The sequence below is a fragment of the Oncorhynchus nerka genome, linkage group LG18, assembly GCF_034236695.1.
Source record: "Oncorhynchus nerka isolate Pitt River linkage group LG18, Oner_Uvic_2.0, whole genome shotgun sequence".
In the NCBI taxonomy this organism is placed as follows: Eukaryota; Metazoa; Chordata; class Actinopteri; order Salmoniformes; family Salmonidae; genus Oncorhynchus; species Oncorhynchus nerka.
In genome coordinates this window covers 23,358,366-23,382,634 of record NC_088413.1, presented here as the reverse complement: position 1 = coordinate 23,382,634, position 24,269 = coordinate 23,358,366, and the positions used below count along the sequence as shown (strand labels likewise).

At 44.2% G+C, this 24,269-nt stretch overlaps 1 protein-coding gene across 1 annotated transcript in view; it reads left to right on the top strand.

Moving 5' to 3' along the window:
* Positions 1-24,269, top strand: part of tbck (TBC1 domain containing kinase) — a 63,303-nt gene that overhangs the window by 38,451 nt on the left and 583 nt on the right. The window contains exons 23-25 of the mRNA XM_065003785.1: positions 77-258; positions 7,857-8,020; positions 18,806-18,965. Coding sequence (XP_064859857.1) covers positions 77-258; positions 7,857-8,020; positions 18,806-18,965 — 506 coding nt within the window. The remainder of the gene's footprint in view (positions 1-76; positions 259-7,856; positions 8,021-18,805; positions 18,966-24,269) is intronic.

Below are 24,269 nucleotides of genomic sequence, written 5' to 3'. Positions count from 1 at the left end.
CATGTTTCATTAGCACAGAACAAGGGGGCAGTGAAATAGAGAACAAAATGAAGAATGTTTCCCTTCCTCCTTCCAGAGATTGACATTGAGCGCTGCGTCCGGGAATCCATCAACCTGTTCTGCTGGACTCCCAAGAGCGCCACTTACCGCCAGCACGCCCAGCCTCCCAAGGCCCAGGGAGACAGCAGCACCAACGGCTTCGGCAAGGCGAGCAACTACTACTCCTCAGACTACCAGGACATGCCCAAGACGGACCTGGTGAGCACTCCTCCATCATCACACACGACTCACACACAGATATGGACACATTCACTCACACACAGATATGGACACATTCACTCACACACAGATATGGACACATTCACTCACACACAGATATGGACACATTCACTCACTCACTCGTGTATGTGTGTATATATGTACTCACATTCACGCATAGCCAAACTCATACCCCTCACACACACACACACACACACACACACACACACACGTGTTGGTTTTATTATCCTAACCTGAACCCTAAACTTAAATCTGAGCCATGAACCTGAACCCTAATTGTAAGCCTAAAATAGCCCTTTTCCTTTTGGGGACTGGCAAAATGTCAGTTATTGTTATAATAATTTACATTTTTACTACCCTTGTGAGTACTTTTGAAATACACACACAAACACACACACACACGTACAGGCACACCATTTAACTCTATTCTAGCTCCTTCATGCCCAGACAGGCCTTGCTGTAAGGCAGTGGGCCCTATTTAACCTGTTTGCAGCTACCTCAATCCACCCATCTCGTCATGAGTTTACATGTTCCCACTCAGACATGGGTTGTCCTAGGCCCCATGATTGAGCGGTGATGTCATAGACAAAATGTGCCTCTTGTGTGGTTTTCACACCCTAATGAAATCGTACGCCACGTGTCTATTGGTTGCTCTCGGTGACATCTAGTCAAATGTAGACCGCCTCATTCTCAGACAGACAGCACTACAGTACACATGTAATGGAGATAGGGACATTGAGGGTCAGTGAGAACTCTAGACCCAAAATGGCCGCTGTATTTGCTGTATTAATTCCTTCCGGCTCAGTCAGTGTTTTTCCAGTTGCTCAATCTTTCATATATTATTTATTGGAGGTTTCCATTTTCCGGTGGTCAGGCTGTCAGCTTTGACTGGCTGTTAGTTTATGATTGTTCAGAGGGATAAAACTTGACTGGCTGTTAGTTTATGATTGTTCAGAGGGATAAAACTTGACTGGCTGTTAGTTTATGATTGTTCAGAGGGATAAAACTTGACTGGCTGTTAATTTATGATTGTTCAGGGGGATAAAACTTGACTGGCTGTTAATTTATGATTGTTCAGGGGGATAAAACTTGACTGGCTGTTAATTTATGATTTGGTCCAAGGGGAATAAATCCTGGGCTGTAATCTGAGCCTAATGGCTGGTTAACACAGACACGAGGGGCTCAACCCTAAACCATTTAAACACTTCCAGTCTCCGGGGGCCCGATTACCACCCACAAGTATCCTGGCTAGCTTACTACTGCCCTCTTGAGAAGATTCAGACAAATTTAGTAGACAGACACGATCCTCTCAATCCCTATATGACGTGAGACACGTTTGACAGAACCGAAGGTAACAAATTCTAGTACCAAACCATTTTTCATGTTGTCGTATTGCGAAAAGTACCTAAGGTTCAGTTTACTGTGTAACGATAGTCTGCAGTGCCCTCAAGATTCTTCCTCAGAAATCCCATAAAGGCAGGGAGGAACAGGAACACAGCTGTGAAACGTCAGTCTCAGAGAGGTTGGTTTACTGTTGGGGGTAACAGAGGAGAACCACGAACATGCAACATAATGGCCAATCTTAGAGGGAGGCTAGAGTATTGACCTGAATCCAGTTTTTCTTATTAATACCATGTTCTAGGAATGATGGTTTTATTGCAGCTACAGAAACCATAAGGATACCAAAACCATAATGCTTCCCACTTTATTTCATATCCCTGTTTTCTACTACTGTGTGTTCCATACATTTCAGCGAATAACGTTATAGTATATATTTTTCCTGTTTTTTGAATTGCACATGAAATTGTTACTATTTTTAAAATACTCTCCTTCAAGATCCTAGTCTGCTTATCTGGGTTTGATCGTTTTAGTTAAATAACATCACATTTTACTCGACACCCAGAAGTTGAAAGAAACGACCACGTCTGAAGATGGATTCTATCATATCATTTCTCAATATGCGTGTTGAGTTCATATCTGTTTGGTTGACTGTATGCCCTACAGCGTGCAGTGAGTAACTTATTCAATTTCCCAAAGAACATTTCATTAAATCCGGGCGAGATGATGTTGTCATGACACCAGAGAAATGAAGTGTTTACTGTATGCCTGGACCCAGGACCCGGCTCTGCTCTGGGCCTAGCTCGAGTCTGTCTGTCAGCAAAAACACGGAGGCATTTTATTAAAAAGTGCCGCTCTGCTCTGCTTGCGCCTGCTGCCAGAAAAGTTACTTCACTTTAGTTGAGAGGGACATTGGTAACTGCCGCGTGGCCATTAATGGAACATAAAAGACATTAGGGTCTGTATTTATAAAGTTACTTCACTTTAGTTGAGAGGGACATTGAACTGAGGGCCATTAATGGAACATAAGACATTAGGGTCTGTATTTATAAAGTTACTTCACTTTAGTTGAGAGGGACATTGGTAACTGCCGCGTGGCCATTAATGGAACATAAAAGACATTAGGGTCTGTATTTATAAAGTTACTTCACTTTAGTTGAGAGGGACATTGGTAACTGCCGCGTGGCCATTAATGGAACATAAAAGACATTAGGGTCTGTATTTATAAAGTTACTTCACTTTAGTTGAGAGGGACATTGGTAAAACATAAGACATTAGGGTCTGTATTTATAAAGTGCTGTTCTAGGATCATCGGGAGGACCCCCCCCCCCCCCCCGTCCATATAATCTTATTCAATATGACCTAAAAGGAATAAATGTGGGGAGGAATATCCTTCCTCCATTTCTTTGTGAAGGTATAGAATTACGCTGAGGGATAATTGCCATGTATGTATGGGAGTTCATATTGGGATGGCAAATCGCTGCATGGTGAATGTACAACACGGCTGTTGGCTATTCATTATCACTCGACCTCAGTCTAAGCTGGTTATCACCATGATGGTATTGTCGTTATAGTACTGTACATTCATGTTCCCATGCAGTTGATCATGTGAACCAATGGGGGCTATCAGGTTCCTCTGCACAGTAAACGTTGGTGAGGAAAAATAAGCTCTGGGTAGTGTTCAGTAGTGCACACCATCGCAAAGTGTTTTGCAACAGAGTACAAATTTAAAGCGTTATTGGACAAATGTGGACGGTTTCTCCCGGTTTCACACCATTTAAAAATACTTACTCCATACTGAACTGAGCCTGGGTCATTATATTATAATGCCATTTAGCAGATACTTTTATCCAATCAATGCGTGCATACGTCTGTTCCCGGGAATCAAACCCACTATCCTGTCATTGCCAGCGTGTGTGTGTGTGTGTGTGTGTGTGTGTGTAATAGATATTATTGCTGTCTGATTATACAAATTTATGACATCTCTTATTCACTTCTTAATGCATTCTAGGCTTAGCTTTTAAAGAGCTTTATATTGATTGTGATCTCTTTTAGGACATCATCCAGTTACCTTATCCAAGCAACAGTTATCATCATAATGGATTGCTCTTATCAGTCTTTCTCCCACTTCCTCACTGCTGATTGGATAAAGTGCTTACAGTTTGCCTGTGCTAATCCAAACTATTTGTTGTATTATTGTCAGTCTGTTTGTGTGTGTGTACGTACGTGCGCGGCTGTGTGTGCACCCGCCGGCCCGTGGCTGTGCTCGTGTGTGTGTGTGCCCGTGGCTGTGTGTGTGTGTGTGTGGTCATTGTACAGCCGTTATTACCTCTTTATGGAGCCCTCCTATCAGTCATGGCTGTTTACTGACTTCGAGGCCTCTCTCAGCCTATTGCGGACAGTCTGAGCACTGATGGAGGGATTGTGTGTTCCTGATGTAACTCGGGCAGTTGTTGCCATCCTGTACCTGTCCCGCAGGTGTGACTTTCGGATGTACCGATCCTGTGCAGGTGTTGTTACACGTGGTCTTCCACTGCGAGGATGATCAGCTGTCCGTCCTGTCTCCCTGTAGTGCTGTCTTAGGCGTTTCTAGTACAGACATTGCAATTTATTGCTCTGACCACATCTGCAGTCCTCATGCCTTCTTGCAGCATGCCTAAGGCATGTTCATGCAGATGAGCAGGGACCCTGGGCATCTTTCTTTTGGTGTTTTTCAGAGTCAGTAGAAAGGCCTCCTAAGTTTTCATAACATTGACCTTAATTGCCTACCGTCTGTAAGCCGTTAGTGTCTTAACGACCGTTCCACATGTGCATGTTCATTAATTGTTTATGGTTCATTGAACAAGCATGGGAAACAGTGTTTAAACCCTTTACAATGAAGACCTGTAAAATTATTTGGATTTTTCGAATTATCTTTGAGAGACAGGGTCCTGAAAAAGGGACGTTTCTTTTTTTGTTGAGTTTAGGAACTATAAAGGGTTCTCCTTTGGGGACAGCCGAAGAACCCTTTTAGGTTGTAGATTTTTTGATCCTAGTGTATCAGTGAAATGCTTACTTACTGGCCTTTCCCAACAATGCAGAGAGAAACGTAGAGAGAGAATAGAAAAAAAAGATTCACACAAGGAATAAAAACACAATGAGGAAGGATAACGTGGCTATTAAGCTGGAGGAACAGGTACATGTTGACTTATAGGCCTTGAAGGCCCAGTGCAGTCAACATTCAGTTTTCCTGTGTCTTATCTTATTGTACAACAGCTGATGAAAACTAACACTTTGAAAGTGTGAAAAAATTCCAATGGCTGGTTTTAGTCCAACTCTGCGTTCAGAGGTCTTAAAGCATTGAGTGCCTCCCTCCGATTCAATGACTGGACAGTTAAGTGAATAAAATACACCTCTGCCTCTCGTTTGTATGAATAAAGCACCCTCCTCCTTCGTCTTCATCCTCTCCTTGTTTGCACAATTGCCCCTTGTGGGATTAATAGCCTAAAGTATTTTTAATTGAATTCTCTCTTTCTCTCTTCCTCTCACCCCTGCTCTCTCGTTCATGCTCCCTGCTTCCTATTGACTCATGACAGCCAGTGAAATGTGTGATCTGTGCCAGCAGATCATCGGGCTCGTTGATGCATGTATCAATAACAATCATTCCACGATCCCATCCTCTCTCTCGCTCCATCAGTGAACGTGAGAGGTCTTCACAACTTGATTAGTGCTGTATCCCGAGGAGGATATCTTTTTTTAATACATTCAACTGCCATAAGGTCATCGCCATTCATCGAAAAGTTCTACTTCAGATGATGCATTGTCACATATCACCTGCCCCTTGCCATGTATTGCCGTAGATTCTGTAATTGTATATATTTACAAGGAGATGTTTCGTGGAAGCTTTGAGGTTTAGGTGACATTATACAAGAGTCATTTGGAAAGCAGAACTTCAGTGACACACCTCTAGAGATGTCAAGACTGCGTACAAAGGGAAAGTTAAGTAGGATTCCCCCTCAGGCTGCACACTCTATTCACAGGAGATACTGGCACCTCAGTGCCACCATTGTCCCTGCCACACAGACTTCTAAAACGTGCTTCTACTCTCAAGTCTTTGATGACAAATAGCCACAGTGCCAGTGGACTCCCTGGCTCTCCCCATTAACACGGCTCATCAGAGCCGGTCTGCGCTGTCACCTCCAGGGCAGCATTATCCTGTAGTGTCGACTGGAAAGGGAGAGTGCCTTTCCAAAATCCTCTGTCCTCAGTACAAAGTATTTTCTGCTTTGCCGGCAATGGCACTGATATCGCTTCGGGTCCTTTCTTGGGAACTACGTACAGTATTTACATATTTACAAAAGACTGACAGAGCTATTGTACAGTACCACTGAATGCTGTTATTGTCACCAAGATATTTAAGTCTTCCTTTGAGAGTTCGATGTTTGCTGGACAACTAAATAACAAACTGTACATTTGTGGCCAAAAGTTTTGAGAATGACACTAATATTAATTTTCACAAAGTTTGCTGCTTCAATGTCTTTAGATATTTTTGTCAGATGTTACTATGGAATACTGAAGTATAATTACAAGCATTTCATAAGTGTCAAAGGCTTTTATTGACAATTACATGAAGTTGATGCAAAGAGTCAATATTTGCATGCTGTCAATTAACTTCTGGGCCACATCCTGACTGATGGCAGCCCATTATTGCATAATCAATGCTTGGAGTTGTCAGAATTTGTGGGTTTTTGTTTTGTCCACCAGCCACTTGAGGATTGACCAGAAGTTCTCAATAGGATTAAGGTCTGGGGAGTTTCCTGGCCATGGACCCAAAAAATCTATGTTTTGTTCCCCAAACCACTTAGTTATCACTTTTGCCTTATGGCAAGGTTCTCCATCATGCTGGAAAAGGCATTGTTCGTCACCAAACTGTTCCTGGATGGTTGGGAGAAGTTGCTCTCTGACAATGTTTTTTATTTTAATTTTATTTTACCTTTATTTAACTTGGCAAGTCAGTTAAGAACAAATTCTTATTTTCAATGACGGCCTAGGAACAGTGGGTTAACTGCCTGTTCAGGGGCAGAACGACAGATTTGTACCTCGTCAGCTGGGGGATTTGAACTTGCAACTTTTTTTGGCTACTAGTCCAACGCTCTAACCACTAGGCTACCCTGCGCCCCATGTGTTGGTACCATTCTTTATTCATGGCTGTGTTCTTAGGCAAAATTGTGAGTGAGCCCACTCCCTTTGCTGAGAAGCAACCCCACACATGAATGATCTCAGGATGCTTTACTGTTGGCATGACACAGGACTAATGGTAGTGCTGACCTTGTCTTCTCCGGACAAGCTTTTTTCCGGATGCCCAAAACAATCGGAAAGGGGATTCATCAGAGAAAATGACTTTGCCCCAGTCTTCAGCAGTCCAATCCCTTTTGCAGAATATCAGTCTGAAGTTTTTTCCTGGAGAGAAGTGGATTCTTTGCTGCCCTTCTTGACACCAGGCCATCCTCCAAAAGTCTTCACCTCACTGTGCGTGCAGATGCACTCACACCTGCCTGCTGCCATTCCTGAGCAAGCTCTGTACTGGTGGTGCCCCGATCCCGCAGCTGAATCAACTTTAGGAGACGGTCCTGACGCTTAGGGACTTTCTTGGGCACCCTGAAGCCTTCTTCACAACAATTGACCCGCTCTCCTTGAAGTTCTTGATGATCTGATAAATGGTTGATTTAGGTGCCATCTTACTGGCAGCAATATCCTTGCCTGTGAAGCCCTTTTTGTGCAAACCAATGATGACGGCATGTGTTTCCTTGCAGGTAACCATGGCTGACAGAGGAAGAACAATGATTCCAAGCACCACCCTCCTTTTGAAGCTTCCAGTCTGTTATTCAAACTCAATCAGCATGACAGAGTGATCTCCAGCCTTGTCCTCGTCAACACTCACACCTGTGTTAACGAGAGAATCACTGACATGATGTCAGCCGGTCCTTTGTTGTCAGGGCTGAAATGCAGTGGAAATGTTTTGGGGGGATTCAGTTCATTTGCATGGCAAAGAGGGACTTTGCAATTAATTGCAATTCATCTGATCACTCTTCATAACATTCTGGAGTATATGCATCATCCATCATACAAACTGAGGTAGCAGACTTTGTGAAAATGTAATATTTGTGTCATTCTCAAACCTTTTGGCCACGACTGTATACTGACTGAACCAATTCTACCTCAGTGGTCATAATAACTCTCTCTTATCCCCTTCTCTCCAGTCGCGGGAGCCCTTGGCGCTGAGTGACCTGAAAGCCGAGGTGTCCCCCCGTATCTCAGCCGAGGACCTCATTGACCTGTGTGAATTGTCGGTGGGGGGTCAAACCAAGAGGAGCAAGGCCAGCAAGCCAAAGATCCTTGCCGTCGACATCCGCAGCATCGAGGAGTATCCTTCAGTGTGTGTGTGTGTGTGTGTGTGTGTGTGTGTGTGTGTGTGTGTGTGTGAGAGAGAGGGGAATTAATCAATCAATTAATGAAGCCTTTTCTACATCAGCACATTAAGCAGTTGGCACAAAGTGCTTTTACAATATAACCGACCTCGACCCCAAAGAGCAAGCACAGCAGAGATGGAGGTCTTCAGGGCAGATGATTAAAATATGCCTCTTCTTCTACCCCCGGGCTGTTTTGTGTTAGCACAGCTCCACATAGAGAGACGAGAGCCCAAGTGTTCTGTTTTACTTTGAAGGGGAATTTATAGCATGTTGTCGTAAAAGACGAGTCGTACAGTACCTCTTTTGAATAAATGCATGTGTTATTGGCCTCTGCTATGTCTCCAGAGAAGGGATCGGTACTGAAATATGCTTTTCACCTTCAGGCTGTATTGGTGTTGTGCAGTACCACCACCAGTACAATAGCTGTGTGTGTGTGTGTGTGTGTGTGTGTGTTTGGCTTGCATGTAGCTTTTAGCTCCATCAAGACTGATCTACTCCATTCACACACTGCTAGTACACAGTCTTAGAAATATTTTCTGTTGGTTCAGTTCAGCCATGGCTTTGTGCAGAGTATACATTGGCTGTGTATATGGCTGGTCCTGTGTTCAAGAACTGGCTTGCCTTCTGTGCTCTCCTCTATCTGGCTGAGGAGAGTATGGAGGTCTGGAGCGTTAGCTACTGCGTCAAATCAAACTTTTTGCCACATGCGCTGAATACAGCAAGTGTAGACTTTACCGTGAAATGCTTACTTACAAGCCCTTAATCAACAGAGCAGTTCAAGAAGAAGAAAATATTTACCAAGTAGGCTAAAATTGAAAGTAACACAATAAGAATAACAATAACGAGGCAATATACAGGGGGCACTGGTACAGGCTAGTTGAGGTAATCTGTACATGTAGGTGGGGGTGAAGTGACTATGCATAGGTAACAAATGAACAGCGAGTAGCAGCAGTGTACGGCGGGGTAATGTAAATTGTCCGGTAGTGATTTTTATGAATTGTTCAGCAGACTAATGGCTTGGGGGTAGAAGCTGTTGAGGAGCCTTTTGGTCCTAGACTTGGCGCTCCAGTACCGCTTGCCGTGCGGTGGCAGAGAAAAAAAGTTTAACTTGGGTGACTGGAGTCTCTGACAATTTTATGGGCTTTCCTCTGACACTGTATATAGGTCCTGGATGGCAGGAAGCTTGGCCCCAATTATGTACTGGGCCGTTCGCACTACCCTCCGTTACGCCTCACGGTCAGATGCTGAGCAGTTACCAGGCGGTGATGCAACCGGTCAGGATGCTCTCGATGGTGCAGCTGTAAAACTGTTTTCAGTCTCGTGAGGGGGAAAAGGTTTTGTTATGCCCTCTTCACGACTGTCTTGGTATGTTTGGCCCATGATAGCTCGTTGGTGATGTGGACACCAAGGAACTTGAAACTCTTGACCCGCTCCACTACAGCCCCATCGATGTTAATGGAGGCCTGTTCGGCCCGCCTTTTACTGTAGTCCAAGATCAGCTCCTTTGTCTTACCCACATTGAGGGAGAGGTTGTTGTCTTGGCACCACACTGCCAGTTCTCTGACCTCCTCCCTATAAGCCGTCTCATCGTTGTTGGTGATCAGGCCTACCACTGTCGTGTCATCAGCAAACTTAATGATGGTTTGGCCACGCAGTCGTGGGTGAACAGGGAATACAGGAGGGGACTAAGTACACACCCCTGTAGGGCCCCACGGTCTGGACCTGAGGAGAATCCATTCTGCCTGCTTATTAGCTACCGCATAGCCTGTTAGCCACCTCATGTTAGCCACCTGCTAGCCTGTTAGCCACCTGCTAGCCTGTTAGCCACCTGCTAGCCTGTTAGCCGCCTGCTAGCCTGTTAGCCGCCTGCTAGCCTGTTAGCCGCCTGCTAGCCTGTTAGCCACCTGCTAGCCTGTTAGCCACCTGCTAGCCTGTTAGCTGTCTGTTAGCCACCTGCTAGCCTGTTAGCCACCTACTAGCAAAAACAACTTGTGTGGGCAAAAGTTACAAAACCGCCACTGGATGGAAGGTTTATGGGTTAACTGAAAAACATTTAGACTTTTTTGTTACAGGGTGGATAATACCTGTGAAATTCATATATCAGAAGTGTGAGATGGACTAATATGTTCTGCTGATTGGAGAAGCTGCTTTCATCTTCGGGTTGTGAATTGACCTTGTACAAGGTAACATTGTTGAAGTCCTTGGAGTAATTCTTCTAGAAAAACCTCCAGCCCTATCACTGGGTGTGAACACATCTGGCACATTTGACAGCCAATGGACAAAGTTACCCTGGATATGAGTGTGCTAAGAAAATAAGGAGAGTGAATGTGCAGGGGGTTAGATGTGAATATGCATTGGGTTAGATCTGATTAGAAGTCCAACTTAACCTCTGGTTATAATAACATAGTTACCCAGACACATTTTTATTTACGTTTCTTTACCTTTCTTGGAGGAAAGAAAAGGCAGACTCCTTAAGGGGGATGTGGGACCCTCGGCCGGTGCTGCTGAATTATTGATTCATTATTGTGTGTGTGTGTGTGTGTGTGTGTGTGTGTGTGTGCATGACACAGCCTAACACGCACTCAGCGCACACACACTCCCCCGTGGATACACCTGATAAGTCCCTTAGATTAAAAACGGGTTGCCAGAATCAATAACCTAGTAATCCATCTTGGCTATTCATAAAAGTGCAATATCACAAAACAAAAACACAATTTGTCTGCACAGATGGACTGTTTGTTTTCTTCTAGTTCTATTTCCCTGACAGTTGTTCAGAGTAGACTTTCCAGCGCTAAGTAACCAATACTCTTTCATCTTAAAAGTGAGCCACTCTCTCAAGAGTCATCGTCGGAGGTCAGTGGAATGATAATTGTTTTACGGGGAGTTAAAGCTCCATTAATCAGTGGGGGATTAGGGGGAATACCTGGCAACCGTCCTCCCTCAGACAAAGTCCTCTCCATTCTATAGAGTCCTGATAGACAGCGGTTCCCAGGGCTCCTGACCCTGAATAACAAAAAGGGCTTTGGGCCACTTAGAGCTGGCTACCCTGCATTGTGATGATTGTGAGATAAAATACAGTGTTGGGTCTCCAGTTGGTCACAAAGTTGTTCAATTGATCACACCAATTCAGTGTTTTACTAGTGGTTGGTTTCCATGCCTGCGTATATTCAAGAATGTAAATGATAATTGAACAGAGTACCAGATTTCAGACTGTAGCTACCTTTTTTAAGTAGTTTGTCCACAGCTGTTTTAAACAACAGTTGTGTGGACTACCTTACATTTAGGGGTTCTAGAGCAAAGATTCAGTAACTCAAGTTAAATTTGACTAAAGTGAAATATGTCAGTGTGTATATGATGACCTCTCTCTTCCCAGGAATAATTTAGTGGCCTAACGTGCTTCAGGAAAGCAGACGAGCACCATTCGTCTTAAAATTATGTAGCAATAATGTCGATAACTACACTCGGAAACGGAGCAAACCAGAGAATGATTATTAAATTATACAAATATGTGTTTTGTTCTTCTCTCTGGCTCGCTTGTGCCTAGCTTTCACTGTTCCCTCAACACAAGCTGCCTGGCACTCAGCAGATAGCTAACACTGTTCCCTCAGCACGAGCTGCCTGGCACTCAGCCTATAGCTAACACTGTTCCCTCGGCACGAGCTGCCTGACACTCAGCAGATAGCTAACACTGTTCCCTCAGTGCGAGCTGCCTGGCACTCAGCCTATAGCTAACACTGTTCCCTCGGCACGAGCTGCCTGGCACTCAGCAGATAGCTAACACTGTTCCCTCAGTGCGAGCTGCCTGGCACTCAGCAGATAGCTAACACTGTTCCCTCAGTGCGAGCTGCCTGGTACTCAGCAGATAGCTAACACTGTTCCCTCAGTGCGAGCTGCCTGGCACTCAGCAGATAGCTAACACTGTTCCCTCAGTGCGAGCTGCCTGGCACTCAGCAGATAGCTAACACTGTTCTCTCAGCGCGAGCTGCCTGGCACTCAGCAGATAGCTAACACTGTTCCCTCAGTGCGAGCTGCCTGGCACTCAGCAGATAGCTAACACTGTTCACTCAGTGCGAGCTGCCAGGCACTCAGCTAACACTGTTCCCTCAGTGCGAGCTGCCTGGCACTCAGCTAACACTGTTCCCTCAGTGCGAGCTGCCTGGTACTCAGCTAACACTGTTCCCTCAGTGCGAGCTGCCTGGCACTCAGCAGATAGCTAACACTGTTCCCTCAGTGCGAGCTGCCTGACACTCAGCAGATAGCTAACACTGTTCCCTCAGTGCGAGCTGCCTGACACTCAGCAGATAGCTAACACTGTTCCCTCAGTGCGAGCTGCCTGACACTCAGCAGATAGCTAACACTGTTCCCTCAGTGCGAGCTGCCTGGCACTCAGCAGATAGCTAACACTGTTCCCTCAGTGCGAGCTGCCTCGCACTCAGCAGAGCTTAATAAACGTATTGTCTTTTGTTTTCTTTCTTTCCCCTCATTATGTAAATTGAGGCATTCTTCCAGTTCCCACCCTCCCTGTCCTCCTCCCATTCACCAATCCCCTCCCCCGAGATTGAGTTAATACTTTAATTTGCCTGGCTCGTGATATTTCTGGAGACTGTTTTTGGCAGCCAGAGCAGCTGCTGTAGAAACTTCTGGTAGACTCTGTTAGGCTGACAGACCAAGACAGACCCCCCTCTCACGCTCACCTCAGACAGAAAATGACATGCACACATTAAATTATTACACTCTGGGTGGAGGGTGGTCATGGGGGGGATGCACTGTATACTGTGATGCACTGTATAGTGTACTGTGTCCATGATTGCACTTACCCAGAAGGTATTTTTTATCAGTCAGTGATCTTGTATTGTATTGTAGTATTCATTATGCATGACTGAACAGAGGTGGATAAATGATTAATTTAAAGATTTCTTTAGTAACTTTCAATCATTTACCATATTGTGGACATCAAGCATATTTTACACCCAATTGCGCACAGACATTTTAAGTGATCCCTGCAATGAATCTGATTCCACTTCCGGCGCCGACAGAGATGGCCGCCTCGCTTTGCGTTCCTAGGAAACTATGCAGTTTTATGTTTTTTTACGTGTTATTTCTTACATTAGTACCCCAGGTCATCTTAGGTTTCATTACATACAGTCGAGAAGAACTACTGAATATAAGATCAGCGTCAACTCACCATCAGTACGACCAAGAATATGTTTTCCGCGACGCGGATCCTGTGTTCTGCCTTACAAACAGGTCAACGGAATTGATTCCATGCAGCGACCCCAAAAAACGACTCCGAAAAAGAGGGAAAAGAGGCGGTCTTCTGGTCAGACTCCGGAGACGGGCACACCGTGCACCACTCCCTAGCATTCTTCTTGCCAATGTCCAGTCTCTTGACAACAAGGTTGATGAAATCCGAGCAAGGGTAGCATTCCAGAGGGACATCAGAGACTGTAACGTTCTTTGCTTCACGGAAACTTGGCTCACTGGAGAGACGCTATCCGGGGCGGTGCAGCCAACGGGTTTCTCCACGCATCGCGCCGACAGAAACAAACATCTTTCTGGTAAGAAGAGTGGTGGGGGCGTATGCCTCATGACTAACGAGACATGGTGTGATGAAAGAAACATACAGGAACTCAAATCCTTCCGTTCACCTGATTTAGAATTCCTCACAATCAAATGTAGACCGCATTATCTACCAAGAGAATTCTCTTCGATTATAATCACAGCCGTATATATCCCCCCCCAAGCAGACACATCGATGGCTCTGAACGAACTTTATTTAACTTATTTAACCATTTATCCGGAGGCTGCATTCATTGTAGCTGGGGATTTTAACAAAGCTAATCTGAAAACAAGACTCCCTAAATTTTATCAGCATATCGATTGCGCAACCAGGGGTGGTAAAACCTTGGATCATTGTTACTCTAACTTCCGCGACGCATATAAGGCCCTGCCCCGCCCCCCTTTCGGAAAAGCTGACCACGACTCCATTTTGTTGATCCCTGCCTACAGACAGAAACTTAAACAAGAGGCTCCCACGCTGAGGTCTGTCCAACGCTGGTCCGACCAAGCTGACTCCACACTCGTGGACTGGGACATGTTTCGTATTGCGTCAGATAACAATATTGACGAATACGCTGATTCGGTTGTGCGAGTTCATTAGAACGTGCGTTGAAGATGTCGTTCCCATAGCAACGATTAAAACATTCCCTAACCAGAAACCGTGGATTGATGGCAGCATTCGCGTGAAACTGAAAGCGCGAACCACTGCTTTTAATCAGGGCAAGGTGTCTGGTAACATGACCGAATACAAACAGTGCAGCTATTCCCTCCGCAAGGCTATCAAACAAGCTAAGCGTCAGTACAGAGACAAAGTAGAATCTCAATTCAACGGCTCAGACACAAGAGGCATGTGGCAGGGTCTACAGTCAATCACGGACTACAAGAAGAAACCCAGCCCAGTCACGGACCAGGATGTCTTGCTCCCAGGCAGACTAAATAACTTTTTTGCCCGCTTTGAGGACAATACAGTGCCACTGACACGGCCTGCAACGAAAACATGCGGTCTCTCCTTCACTGCAGCCGAGGTGAGTAAGACATTTAAACGTGTTAACCCTCGCAAGGCTGCAGGCCCAGACGGCATCCCCAGCCGCGCCCTCAGAGCATGCGCAGACCAGCTGGCCGGTGTGTTTACGGACATATTCAATCAATCCCTATACCAGTCTGCTGTTCCCAAATGCTTCAAGAGGGCCACCATTGTTCCTGTTCCCAAGAAAGCTAAGGTAACTGAGCTAAACGACTACCGCCCCGTAGCACTCACTTCCGTCATCAAGAAGTGCTTTGAGAGACTAGTCAAGGACCATATCACCTCCACCCTACCTGACACCCTAGACCCACTCCAATTTCCTTACCACCCAAATAGGTCCACAGACGATGCAATCTCAACCACACTGCACACTGCCCTAACCCATCTGGACAAGAGGAATACCTATGTGAGAATGCTGTTCATCGACTACAGCTCGGCATGCAACACCATAGTACCCTCCAAGCTCGTCTTCAAGCTCGAGACCCTGGGTCTCGACCCCGCCCTGTGCAACTGGGTACTGGACTTCCTGACGGGCCGCCCCCCAGGTGGTGAGGGTAGGCAACAACATCTCCTCCCCGCTGATCCTCAACACGGGGGCCCCACAAGGGTGCGTTCTGAGCCCTCTCCTGTACTCCCTGTTCACCCACGACTGCGTGGCCACGCACGCCTCCAACTCAATCATCAAGTTTGCGGACGACACAACAGTGGTAGGCTTGATTACCAACAACGACGAGACGGCCTACAGGGAGGAGGTGAGGGCCCTCGGAGTGTGGTGTCAGGAAAATAACCTCACACTCAACGTCAACAAAACTAAGGAGATGATTGTGGACTTCAGGAAACAGCAGAGGGAACACCCCCCTATCCACATCGATGGAACAGTAGTGGAGAGGGTAGCAAGTTTTAAGTTCCTCGGCATACACATCACAGACAAACTGAATTGGTCCACTCACACAGACAGCATCGTGAAGAAGGCGCAGCAGCGCCTCTTCAACCTCAGGAGGCTGAAGAAATTCGGCTTGTCACCAAAAGCATTCACAAACTTCTACAGATGCACAATCGAGAGCATCCTGGCGGGCTGTATCACCGCCTGGTACGGCAACCGCTCCGCCCTCAACCGGAAGGCTCTCCAGAGGGTAGTGAGTTCTGCACAACGCATCACCGGGGGCAAACTACCTGCCCTCCAGGACACCTACACCACCCGATGTTACAGGAAGGCCATAAAGATCATCAAGGACATCAACCACCCGAGCCACTGCCTGTTCACCCCGCTATCATCCAGAAGGCGAGGTCAGTACAGGTGCATCAAAGCTGGGACCGAGAGACTGAAAAACAGCTTCTATCTCAAGGCCATCAGACTGTTAAACAGCCACCACTAGCATTGAGTGGCTGCTGCCAACACACTGACATTGACACTGACTCAACTCCAGCCACTTTAATAATGGGAATTGATGGGAAATTATGTAAATATATCACTAGCCACTTTAAACAATGCTACCTTATATAATGTTACTTACCCTACATTATTCATCTCATATGCATACGTATATACTGTACTCTAATCATCGACTGCATCCTTATGTAATACATGTATCACTAGCCACTTTAACTATGCCACTTTGTTTACATACTCATCTCATATGTATATACTGTACTCGATACCATCTACTGTATGCTGCCCTGTACCATCACTCATTCATATATCCTTATGTACATATTCTTTATCCCCTTACACTGTGTATAAGACAGTAGTTTTGGAATTGTTAGTTAGTTTACTTGTTGGTTATTACTGCATTGTCGGAAGTAGAAGCACAAGCATTTCGCTACACTCGCATTAACATCTGCTAACCATGTGTATGTGACAAATAAAATTTGATTTTGATTTGATTGGAGCAAACAAGCTACCATGGCCTTGGTGTATTAGCTATCCCTCGACAGGCCTAGTCCACTATAGATCCCTGTATTTTATAATAGACAGACAGTGTGAACACATGGCCTTGGTGTATTAGTTATCCCTCGACAGGCCTAGTCCACTATTGATCCCTGTATTTTATAATAGACAGACAGTATGAACACATGGCCTTGGTGTATTAGCTATCCCTCGACAGGCCTAGTCCACTATAGATCCCTGTATTTTATAATAGACAGACAGTGTGAACACATGGCCTTGGTGTATTAGCTAGCCCTCGACAGGCCTAGTCCACTATAGATCCCTGTATTTTATAATAGACAGACAGTGTGAACACATGGCCTTGGTGTATTAGCTAGTCCTCGACAGGCCTAGTCCACTATAGATCCCTGTATTTTATAATAGACAGACAGGCCAGGCCTAGTCCCCTCGACAGGCCTAGTCCACTATTGATCCCTGTATTTTATAATAGACAGACAGTGTGAACACATGGCCTTGGTGTATTAGCTATCCCTCGACAGGCCTAGTCCACTATAGATCCCTGTATTTTATAATAGACAGACAGTGTGAACACATGGCCTTGGTGTATTAGCTATCCCTCGACAGGCCTAGTCCACTATAGATCCCTGTATTTTATAATAGACAGACAGTATGAACACATGGCCTTGGTGTATTAGCTATCCCTCGACAGGCCTAGTCCACTATAGATCCCTGTATTTTATAATAGACAGACAGTATGAACACATGGCCTTGGTGTATTAGTTAGCCCTCGACAGGCCTAGTCCACTATAGATCCCTGTATTTTATAATAGACAGACAGTGTGAACACATGGCCTTGGTGTATTAGCTAGTCCTCGACAGGCCTAGTCCACTATAGATCCCTGTATTTTATAATAGACAGACAGTGTGAACACATGGCCTTGGTGTATTAGTTAGCCCTCGACAGGCCTAGTCCACTATAGAGCCCTGTATTTTATAATAGACAGACAGTGTGAACACATGGCCTTGGTGTATTAGCTAGCCCTCGACAGGCCTAGTCCACTATTGATCCCTGTATTTTATAATAGACAGACGGTATGAACACATGGCCTTGGTGTATTAGCTATCCCTCGACAGGCCTAGTCCACTATAGATCCCTGTATTTTATAATAGACAGACAGTGTGAACACATGGCCTGGAGATGTATTGCTCTGTAATTTGAATCGACTGCATTCGGAGCCTGAGATTCATCACCGTGTCAGAGTCCCAAATCATATCCAGTTGCTCTGTTTTAGGCCCATAACAGTGAAACTGCAGTCTGTGGGACATTTCCCTCCACTCAGTCATGTTCTATTACTGCAGCAGTGTTAAACAGACTTTTATCAGGATGAGGGATTGGAAATTATCCCCACACTGTAAAAAAATATAATGATTTGACATACAATTGTAAGGCAACCAGCTGCAATACGATTAAGAGTTTTTTTCTACAAAATGTTCCACACAGTTTTTGTTGAGTTTGCTCAACAACATTATTTTTTTTAAACTCACAATCTTATTGTTGCCATAAAATTGTGCGTTGAATCAACATGATTTATTTTAATAATTACAGTGCACGTGATGCATGTAAAACACTTGCAGAACCTTTAGGAAGTTAAAAGTTAACTTGTGAAATTAGATAACAGTTTAGCTGAACAGCACTATACTGTAGTGTAAGAATCCACATCAGATGTTCATACCCATAGTGGTATGCAGGGATTTAAACACCTTTATGGAGCTCACGGTATCACTACTGAATGCTAATAGACTTAATGAATGAATTATGATGTGGTTATAATCATAGCCGTGGGAAGTAGTGGTGCCTAGAGTGCTGCAGCACCCCCTGAAAAATCACATTTATGAATTATTATTACATAACAAAAATCACAAAAGTAATGCACTGGGCCTTTTAATAGTCCTTTATTAGCGGACCAATATAGCCATCTGCAGAACGGGCAAACCCCCCATGGAAGAAGAAAATCGCAGCACCCCCACCCCTAAACCACTTCCCACGGCTATGGTTATAATGCAGTGTTTGACATAAGCATGTATGGCCCTCTTCTAATGACTTATTGGTCACCCTAAGTTATTAAGGACATCTGAGATAATCTCAATGTATTACCATCTCATAATGATCCTGACTTCATCAGCCGTCTAATAAGACACTTTAATACCATAAAGACTTTACTTAGACTGGTGTACATTTTACAGCGTTGTCCCTTAACCCTTGTCCAGCTTCGGCCGAGGCCACATCTCGGGAAGCATCAGCATCCCCTACAGCACGGCGTTCTCTCCGGATGGGGAGCTGGTGCAGTGTCCCGCCACCGGCACCCTCCAGAGCTTCAGGGGACGTGTCATCGTGGTCATCAGCCATGCCATGAAGAGCGCCGCCATGGTGAGAGAAAACACACACGCGTTTAGGGATACACAGACATTCATGCATGAACGCAAATGCACACACATTGAACCTTTTATTCATGCGGGGAAGTCCCATTGAGACCAATTTCTCTTTTACAAGGAAGCCCTGATTCACAAGTGCATGCATCTGCACACACTCAAACACACGTGTATGCATGTGCACCCTACGCACACACATGCGTGCACACAACACACACACTGTGTCTGCAGCTAGGACGGTTAACTTGCACAATGAGCTATTTAATTGATTCCACCTAAAAGTTCAACAAGCCAGACTGTACCTCCACTCTAAGTCATACGGAAGTCATGGATTGTTCAATCAGACAGGAGTCCAGTTTGTGTTTCCCCAATGAAATCAGTTCACCTCGTCTATGCTGCGTTCGTTCAGCTGTTTCTGGGGCAAAGCTATTTGCTGTCTTCTCAGCATATTTGTGAACTGTAATTGAAGTGAATCACCATTTTTTCCAAATGAAGCATAAAAGCATGATTTGGTTCTGTTTTTCGCTGTACGGAATGATAAATGATAGTCACATTGCTATAAAAAAAGCATTCTTAGTTCAATTCACTTCGGTATTACATTTACATTACATTTAAGTCATTTAGCAGATAATCCATATTTAGTTTAATTATCCTCGGTATAATCCATATTTAGTTTAATTCCCCTTGGTATAATCCATATTTAGTTTAATTATCCTCGGAATAATCCATATTTAGTTTAATTCCCCTTGGTATAATCCATATTTAGTTTAATTATCCTCGGAATAATGCATATTTAGTTTAATTCCCCTTGGTATAATCCATATTTAGTTTAATTATCCTCGGTATAATCCATATTTAGTTTAATTATCCTCGGTATAATCCATATTTAGTTTAATTATCCTCGGTATAATCCATATTTAGTTTAATTATCCTCGGTATAATCCATATTTAGTTTAATTCACCTCGGTATAATCCATATTTAGTTTAATTATCCTCGGTATAATCCATATTTAGTTTAATTATCCTCGGTATAATCCATATTTAGTTTAATTCACCTCGGTATAATCCATATTTAGTTTAATTCACCTCGGTATAATCCATATTTAGTTTAATTCCCCTTGGTATAATCCATATTTAGGTTAATTCACCTCGGTATAATCCATATTTAGGTTAATTCACCTCCGTATAATCCATCAAATCAGAATAGTACACCTGAACACCTTACAAAGAACAATCTATTAGGCTACATGTACTGCAGATTTAGATATGATTCATGTGACATTCTGTTGCATCACCTTGCATCTCTTCTTGGCATTTGGCCCCAAGATGACAGTTGGCCTCCTTCAAAGGTTGGCCTTCTTGCCTGGGAAGCCCCAGTTGGAAGCACCAGTTCAGGGGGTATAGTTCTGATCAGATCCTCTCAGATCCACACAGTGATCAGAGGGCTTTAAGAGGGGATATCTGGGATGTCATAACTCCTTAGGTCAGCGCACAGCGTCACATGAACCACTATCTGTGCATTAGAGACCTCTCTAACGCCTAGGAAGCTCAGATTCAAACTCCCATTAACCAGCTCTGCAAGTGTTATGTCAAAATATGTTCGTTGATCACCAAATATGGAGTTTCTTCTTCATTTACTTCCGTTACGGCCGGTATGTACTTCCAAAAAGAGAGAATGAGTTCATTATTTGTGGAATCTAGCATAGAGGTCGACCGATTCATGATTTTTCAACACCGATACCTATTATTGGAGGACCAAAAAAGCCACTACCGCTTAATCGGCTGATTTTTATATATATATATTTGTAATAATGACAATTACAACAATACTGTATAAACAATAAACACTTTCATTTTAACTTAATGTAATACATCAATAAAATCAATTTAGTCGCAAATAAATAATGAAACATGTTCAATTTGGTTTAAATAATGCAAAAACAAAGTGTTGGAGAAGAAAGTAAAAGTGCAATATGTGCCATGTAAAAAAGCTAACGTTTAAGTTCCTTGCTCAGAACATGAGAACATATGAAAGCTTGTGGTTCCTTTTAACATGAGTCTTCAATATTCCCAGGTAAGAAGTTTTAGGTTGTAGTTATTATAGGACTATTTCTCTCTATACCATTTTGTATTTCATATACCTTTGACTATTGGATGTTCTAATAGGTACTTTAGTATTGCCAGCCTAATCTCGGGAGTTGATAGGCTTGAAGTCAACCAAGTTGCCAGGTGCACTGTGTTTCCTCCGACACATTGGTGCGGCTGGCTTCCGGGTTGGATGCGCGCTGTGTTAAGAAGCAGTGCGGCTTGGTTGGGTTGTGTTTCGGAGGACGCATGACGTTCAACCTTCGTCTCTCCCGAGCCCGTACAGGAGTTGTAGCGATGAGACAAGATAGTAGTGACTAAAACAATTGGATACCACGAAATTGGGGAGAAAAAGGGGTCAAATTTCAACAACAAAAAAACAACAAAACGAATAGTAAACAAACAAAAATAAATTTTGTTAGTTCCCACGAGGTCAAATGCTATTTCTATGGGGTTTGGGGTTAAGGTTAGAATTAGTGTTAGGGTTAGAATTATGTTTTGGGTTAGTTTTAGGGTTAGGTTTTTGGGTTAGGGTAAGAGTAAGGGTTAGTGTTTATGGAAATAGGATTTTGAATGGGACTGAATGTTTTGTCCCCACAAGGTTTAGTGGTGAGGGAATTGAAGCGCCTGTGATTCATTCTGGTCGAGAAGATAGAAGATGTAGCTGTGAGAAATGTGTTTTGACCTGGCAGGCAAACATGGGAATGTTGTGTGTGTGTGAGAAATGATGTACTCTAATGCATTAGTGATGAATGTTTGTTTACTGCCTAGTGTGCATTCTCTCTCAGTCTCTGGGTGAATTCAAAATGGCACCATATTCCCTTAGGGCTCTGGTCAAAAGAAGTGTGCTATGGTATGTAGGGAATGGGTTCCATTTGGGATGCACCCTATACATGGCTCAGTGAGACTGGAGATGTGTAACACATAGCTAGGTCTTTAGCAAGCAGTGCACTTCCCTGAACCAATTCCAGTGTTTTGGCTGTAATGTTATACTCCGAGGTGTGATGTTTGGTTACTACTTCACCTTGCTTGTTAGTCTGCGTCGTGTTTGTTCTTCTCTCAGCCACTGATCAACGCTAGCAAACAAATTCAACTTGCTAATGCGAGCACCATAGTAGAATCGTCTGTTTTATTTGAAAGAATTTGGAGGTTGTCCTCGAGCTACACTAGATACTGTACCTACTGTAGCCAACTGGACGAGACTGGATGTGTTGCAGACCACCTAACCTACAGTAACCAGAGTCTGGGAACAACTTAATTCTCCAGATGTGATGCCATAGTTGTGGTGAGCAACACCAGTTGCACCAGGCTCCAGTTCTGGGGAAGTCAGAATTACAGAAAGCGCTATTACAGCATATTTTCAACACAGTGTTGCTCTTTATTATGTTGAAGAAACAAGTTTCTCACTTACCTACATCAGGGCCTGTATCAGATGGTACCTAGATAAGAACCTGTATCAGATGGTACCTAGATAAGAACCTGTATCAGATGGTACCTAGATAAGAACCTGTATCAGATGGTACCTAGATAAGAACCTGTATCAGATGGTACCTAGATAAGAACCTGTATCAGATGGTACCTAGATAAGAACCTGTATCAGATGGTACCTAGATAAGAACCTGTATCAGATGGTACCTAGATAAGAACCTGCATCAGATGGTACCTAGATAAGAACCTGCATCAGATGGTACCTAGATAAGAACCTGCATCAGATGGTACCTAGATAAGAACCTGCATCAGATGGTACCTAGATAAGAACCTGCATCAGATGGTACCTAGATAAGAACCTGCATCAGATGGTACCTAGATAAGAACCTGCATCAGATGGTACCTAGATAAGAACCTGCATCAGATGGTACCTACACCAGGGCCTGCATCAGATGGTACCTACACCAGGGCCTGTATCAGATGATACCTACACCAGGGCCTGTATCAGATGATACCTACACCAGGGCCTGTATCAGATGATACCTACACCAGGGCCTGTATCAGATGAAAATTGCAGAAACTAGACAACTGCATGTTCTCTAAGTACGCAGAGACCTCCTTCGTCAGTCTTCTTCCTGCACCTTCCTGCTACTTTGTCGAATGTTGTGGTAAATGTTCCATGTTGTTAGTGGTTTGCCTTGGTCTTGTTGACCCCCCTCCCCCCTCCAGATTGGTAAATGTTCCTCCATGTTGTTAATGGTTTGCCTTGGTCTTGTTGACCCCCACCCCTCCAGATTGGTAAATGTTCCTCCATGTTGTTAATGGTTTGCCTTTGTTGTCCCCCCTCCAGATTGGTAAATGTTCCTCCATGTTGTTAATGGTTTGCCTTGGTCTTGTTGTCCCCCCTCCCCTCCAGATTGGTAAATGTTCCTCCATGTTGTTAATGGTTTGCCTTGGTCTTGTTGAGATTGGTAAATGTTCCCATGTTGTTAATGGTTTGCCTCTTGTTGTCAGATTGGTAAATGTTCCTCCATGTTGTTAATGGTTTGCCTTGGTCTTGTTGTCCCCCTCCCCTCCAGATTGGTCCCCCATGTTGTTAATGGTTTGCCTCCAGATTGGTCCATGTTCCTCCATGTTGTTAATGGTTTGCCTTGGTCTTGTTGTCCCCCTCCAGATTGGTAAATGTTCCTCCAGATTGGTCAATGTTCCTCCATGTTGTTAATGGTTTGCCTTGGTCTTGTTGTCCCCCTTGTTGTCCCCTCCAGATTGGTAAATGTTCATGTTGTTAATGGTTTGCCTTGGTCTTGTTGTCCCCCTCCAGATTGGTTGTTCCTCCATGTTGTTAATGGTTTGCCTTGGTCTTGTTGACCCCCAGATTGGTAAATGTTCCTCCAGATTGGTAAATGTTCCTCCATGTTGTTAATGGTTTGCCTTGGTCTTGTTGTCCCCCCTCCCCTCCAGATTGGTCAATGTTCCTCCATGTTGTTAATGGTTTGCCTTGGTCTTGTTGTCCCCCCTCCAGATTGGTAAATGTTCCTCCATGTTGTTAATGGTTTGCCTTGGTCTTGTTGTCCCCCCTCCCCTCCAGATTGGTAAATGTTCCTCCATGTTGTTAATGGTTTGCCTTGGTCTTGTTGACCCCCCTCCAGATTGGTAAATGTTCCTCCATGTTGTTAATGGTTTGCCTTGGTCTTGTTGTCCCCCCTCCAGATTGGTAAATGTTCCTCCATGTTGTTAATGGTTTGCCTTGGTCTTGTTGTCCCCCCTCCAGATTGGTAAATGTTCCTCC